The sequence below is a fragment of the Austrofundulus limnaeus genome, unplaced genomic scaffold (genome assembly GCF_001266775.1).
Source record: "Austrofundulus limnaeus strain Quisiro unplaced genomic scaffold, Austrofundulus_limnaeus-1.0 Scaffold26, whole genome shotgun sequence".
In the NCBI taxonomy this organism is placed as follows: Eukaryota; Metazoa; Chordata; class Actinopteri; order Cyprinodontiformes; family Rivulidae; genus Austrofundulus; species Austrofundulus limnaeus.
Window position 1 is genome coordinate 763,317 of NW_013952428.1, and position 5,893 is coordinate 769,209.

Consider the following 5,893-nt stretch of genomic DNA (forward strand, 5'->3'; position numbering starts at 1 on the left):
AGTAAGTAAGTAGTAAGTAGTAAGTAAGTAAGTAGTAAGTAGTAAGTAAGTAGTAAGTAGTAAGTAGTAAGTAAAAGAAGCAAAAAGAGAAGCAAAAAGAGAAGCAAAAAGTTTTCTGTAATGACCCAAAGACAATTTTTTTCAAACATTTGAGTGTTTTAATGTGACACTTGTGTTGGCAAATTACATTTAAAAAAACCAACACAGTAAAGGCACAAATATTCATTCATTTCTAACATGATCTTTTGATTTAAAATCATGTCCAAAATGTTCATTTAGAACATGAATCTACAGCTCAGACATGCGTTAGCATTTCATGTGCTTTCATAAACATTGTCTGCTGTTCTTTACAACTTCATAGTGAACGGGACAATTATGAAAAACTCACCAAATTTACAAAAGGTTAGGCTCGTGTTTTAGAGAAACTCAGAGGAAAGCAATTAAATATACTGCATATTTTTACATTTTTACAGGAATCGATCTGAGTCAGGCTGAGTAAAAAGTACGGCAAAAGGACATTTTTGCTCCAAGCGTTTGATTTTATTTTGGTGTGAGTGACGTAGGACATCGACACACAGCTGCTGGCTCATCCTGTGGTGAGGTTTTTTCTCGCTTTCACTTCTTCTGAGAGGTTTTTGTCACTTTCTGTGAAAAACAATAATAAAAAAAATGAAAGTGTTCTGAAAAAACCCACAGATAGATGTGTTTGGGTTTCTGGCCTGAGCCGAGTTGTGCCGTCATGGCTCGGTCCGAGGGGACGCTGAGGGGTCTTTTCTTTCAGCTTCTGAGGTCGTGCTGAGAGCGAAATCTTGTTTTTTGTTGTTGGACTTTTCTTGATCTTTTACCCTAAAAACACACAATGGGATGAAACTGTTAGCTGATGACAAACATTAGGGTTTGTCTTGGTTAGTGTAGTTCTTTTATTATCCAGAAGAGGTCACCCTTGATGATTTAGTACAGTCAGTTTTGTTAAACCTGACCAATAACTGCTTTTTCAGTTAATTTTCTGACGTGTACCTGACCATGACATGAGTATTGTGTGCCTAAACAAGGGTCTATACCTGTGTTCCCTGGTACGGTTCCCAATATGTTCTCCTAGGGTTATTAATGGAAAGCATTAAATAATTAGATTAAATTAAATAAATTAAATAAATTAAATTAAATTAAACACTGAATTACAGTGCAGACATTACACTGTGGAAGGGATGGATGTACTGCAGGGAACCCAGGAATGACCCCCTTAAAATAAGAGAAAGGTGGACAGGTAGAGGACAAGAAGTGTTAGGCCCAAAAAGAAATTCATAAAAACCTTACCTGCAACCTGAAAGATAAATCATTTCTCAGCTTATCAGATAAAATGTTTTTAGCTAATAGTTTTTAGGAACCAAATTGCTGGTGTTGAAATTATGGCGTGCCGTTTGTAAAGTTACACAGTCAAATATTACCAGCAATATTTTGTTTTATTTAGCCTTTTATAAGAAAAAAAGAACAGATTTATTTTTTTCAAAGTCAGTTTTTCACCATATAATTCATACATTTATAAATGTCATAATTTATAAACTAAATATTTAAGTCACAAGTTAAATATTTAGCTTGTTAACTAAATATTTAATTTGTAAGTTGCAGATAAACTCTGTTCACAAACTTTCAGACTACAACATAAAACATTCACAGATTAGGTTTACAGATATTTGTTTTCTGTATTTTGCTACAAACTGTCATTTAAGCATCCAATGAACATCACACAACAAGCAGCTAAACAAAACTACTAACTAATCTTACTTTAAATTGTAAAATGTTGTATTATTTTAAACATTGAGTTAATTTGACAACTTTCCTTGTGCTGTTTCTTCGCTCACAGTGAGTGGATTATCTTTAAACAGTATTATAAGAGGTGTTAAAGTCTAATCGAAGAGGTTAAATCTCTGTGAACTTGTGGCTAAAACAAAGAGATGTGGCCAGGGATCAAAGGTTAAAGGTCATGATTGTTGAGCGTTGACCTTGGCATGGGAGCAGGTCGATTATTGTGCAGGACGTCCCAGCTAGAAGAAGAACTGCCACCAGGTCAGGAAAGAGAATCACAGAAATAAAACAAAAATCATGAGTTGAACATGTCAAAGAGTTTCTGTTCAGCTGGATTTGAAGCTCATTCCTGCTCGTATTAATCAAGATTACTTGTTAAATAAGTGCACACAGCTGATTGAGATTATGGAAAACTGTGGTTCAAAGCACGATGACAGCCTCCTTCAAGGGTTCTTGACACAAATCCAACTAACAGCCTGAAGATCTAACATGATTTAACTTGTTATCACAATCATGGGTGTGATTACTACGATAAAAAATGAGATCCAAACTCAGGCACTGTCATACACTTTACATAGGAAATAAACATAATTTAGATTACTCACACTGCACAACTACAACATCAAAACCAGTGTAATAGTGGTAATGTGATGATAAAAGTAGTCCAAGAAAAAGTCAATGATATGGTTTGGGGCCATTAATGCTCATTGTGTAATCAAAGACTGTTTACAAGCTTTAATCATGTATTACATGTTTACATACTTTATGTAGGGCAACAAAAGGCCCAAAACTGTCAGAACTGCAGCAGGAAATAATAATAACAATAATAATAATAATAATAATAATAATAATAATAACTGTAATCTTTTAAAACCTGACCATAACATATGTCAATGTCAACTTTATTTATAAAGCGCTTTTAAAAACAGCTAAAAGCTGCACAAAAGTGCTGCACAACAATCCACAAATATCACAAAACTACAATAATTGATAAAAAATACACAATAATTTAAAACCAACAATGGTAAGAACAGATAAATTACAAAACCACGCCTTAATTTAATTAAATGCCACTGAATAAAAGTGAGTCTTAAGAAGTTTTCCAAGCTATGAGCAGATCTATCATATTTATTCATATATAATACGATCTCATCTATAGTACGACCCCCTCCTTTTTTTAGCTTAAAAAGCATAAAAATTTAATCCTCAAACTACCTCCAATTTCATACAGACTTCCAGATTTTTCAGTCTTTGCAGTCTTTATACATATCAGTAAAATGATCATTGGACTGTTCGTTTTATTTTAACAACATATGTACTAAAAGGTATTTTGACAACAAATATATATCAGCTGTAGCAGCATCATTTGAATTCTGGCATTTTACACATAGTCCACCAGGAGGCGCCAACACAAAAGTCAGAGACTTCACATGAGATTTGGYCCATCTTGTGGGGGAAAAGCAGATTACTTCCTACTCGTGAGCGCCCCCTCTGGTGGGGAAACCTTTTTTCAGGGATACAAACTTTTTCAGAACACCGGTAGACGGCAGCCATTACAGACGAACATGTGTTTGTTGTTGTTGGAGGAGCGGCTCGGTCACACACTAATGTCTTTAGTTTGTTATCATTACTAAGGTGCAGGAATACCCGCCCCCCCTTTTTTTCCACATCATGTCACCTGCTTGGATCTGTTATTATCTCACTCTGAAGCACGGAGGAGTGTCAGAGGTGAGCTCGTTTCAACTGCTTTTTACGACGTGGTCTCATTTCGGGACACAATAATTTTGTGAATGAAGCCGATATTTCAGTTAAAATAAGTAAAAATATTTATCCAAGTATAGTACTACCCCCAAACTTTATGGATGATTTTATGGATTTAATTTTACATATTATACTTTAATAAATATGATAATATGAAAGGGCAAGTTGTTCCATAGATTGGGAGCAGACACAGCAAAAGCACGATCACCTCTACTCCTAAATCTGGATCTTGGAACATCTAGAAGCTTCTGGTTGTTTGACCTCAATGTTCCAGATGAAGAAGGAACATGCAAAAGTTAGGTTGGAGGAAGGCCATTCAAAACTTTAAAAACTAACAATAAAATCTTAAAATGTGAGCTACATGTAACCAATGTAAAGAAGCCAACACAGGTGTTGTACGCTCATGTTTCTGTGTACCAGTTAGAAGTCGGGCTGCAGCATTTTGAATCATTTGGACTCGATGCAGGGAGGACTGATCTTGTACAATGAATTACAGTAGTCCAAATGTGTTGTCATGAAAGCATGAATCATTTTCTCAAAATCTCTAAAACAAAATGTTATAAAGGTTATAAAGCTTGTTTTTTTTTAATCCCCCATTTGTGGCGCCCTCTAGATGGATGGCGCCCTTAGCATTTGCCTACACTGCCCAATCCACCGGGCCGGCCCTGTTTGAGCTGTTCGCTGGGGGAACTGAAAGAGCTGATTTTGGTTTCTGGTTGGTTTTAGAGTGGTTTTGATATTGTAGTGATCATATGAGGCAGATATGGCAACTCAAGGAGATGAAAAATGGACCCAAGTATTAAAAAAATGTTAAACTGACAACTGGAAACTGGAGAAAGCCACCATTTCTGTTTGAGAAACAAACATGCTTTTGCTTAAATGGTCAAAAGATCCAATTAATACTGATCTTAAGATGATTTTTTAGCTTATACTAGAAAAAGAGGATTATGTACTTAGTGGCATTTCTGTAACAACTCTTCTGGACCTTGTTCCGGATCAGTTTGGTACAGTCACATGGTGCTGAAGTTGTTAAGAGTAAGAACTTGTTAAGTCTGTTAATGTTTTAAAGTTACAGTTGGGTCCTGTGCAGATGGATATGTGCAGTTTGTGCAGGTACAAGGTGCCGGTGTTACACCATATTTTGTGACCGTCATATATTGTGACCAGAGGGGGCGCTGTTGCGTGTCTACAATAGAACTTGACCAAAAATGGCCACAAAGAAGAATATGATACGCCAACAGTGTAACCCAGAGGTCACAAAATATGACAACTGTTCACTGTAGCTTGGTAAATAATACAAATATTTATTCATAAACTGCTTCTACTCATTGTTTACATCCTCTTAACGTCAGAAAAACAACTTTTGATCACTGGCATGTTGACTATTAATATTACTACTACTATTATTACTACTATACATGGTAATAACTATCATATTATGTGACTCTGTACTAATTTAATAACAGTCACCATGTCAGTGATCAAAATTTTTTTTCTGACACTAGAGGATGTAAACATTTAGTATAAATAGTTTTTGAATAAAAATTTTTACTATTTCCTTACAGTGAGGTCACAATATATGACAACAGTTGTCATATTTTGTGACCTCTGGGTTACACTGTTGGCATATCATTCTTCTTTGTGGCCATGTTCGGCCAAGTTCTGTTGTAGAAACGCAACAGCGCCCCCTCTGGTCACAATATATGATGGTCACAAAATATGGTGTAACACCTGTTCATTATGACAGAGGAAGCTGAGCCTATAAATGTGCACTACGGAAGACACAGCCGACGTCTCTTGTGCACCCACTTCGGATGTTATCATCCATGAAATGGACGTTAATAGGCCGTTATCAGTCCCATAGAATGGCTTCAGATTGTCAGTTGGTTAATATGAGGCACAAAACCACTTTCTGGTTAATATGAGGCATAAAAAAACAGGTTAACATGAAAAGCCACTAACGTTAACCTTAGAGAAAATGTCATGGTTGGCACTAAAGACAACGCCCTCCAACAAACATATAACGTGGCCTTTTAATAGGGCAATGGGTAGTGTTAAAAGTCCACCTGTGCGTTTTAACACTACAATACCCATGATGCATCTTCGTTTTTTGTAGTTCGACTTTCACGGAGATGAGCAAGTTATTTCTGTGCTTCTGTGTGGTTCGGTGGCATAAAAACATCCATCCACGGATAGCATCCACTATCAATCCTTCTTTAATCACGTGTGTATAAGACCTGTGTGCGTTTTTATTATATAACCACACACACACTTATATACACACACCCACATACATATACATACAAAACTTAATACAACCACATCGTTC

The 5,893-nt window shown here is 36.0% G+C and overlaps 1 protein-coding gene across 5 annotated transcripts in view; it reads right to left on the reverse strand.

Annotated features, from left to right (window-relative positions):
- Positions 1-109: 109 nt before the first annotated feature.
- The window catches only part of ca14 (carbonic anhydrase XIV), a 26,363-nt gene continuing 20,579 nt past the window's right edge, over positions 110-5,893 (reverse strand). For 2 of the 5 annotated variants that reach the window (XM_014004695.1, XM_014004694.1), the window contains 2 exons: positions 2,001-2,054; positions 110-846 (listed from right to left, as the gene is read on the reverse strand). In XM_014004695.1, the coding sequence (XP_013860149.1) occupies positions 738-846; positions 2,001-2,054 (163 nt within the window). In that variant the 3' untranslated portion in view covers positions 110-737. The remainder of the gene's footprint in view (positions 847-2,000; positions 2,055-5,893) is intronic. The other 3 variants (XM_014004699.1, XM_014004697.1, XM_014004698.1) reach the window with 3 other exon arrangements.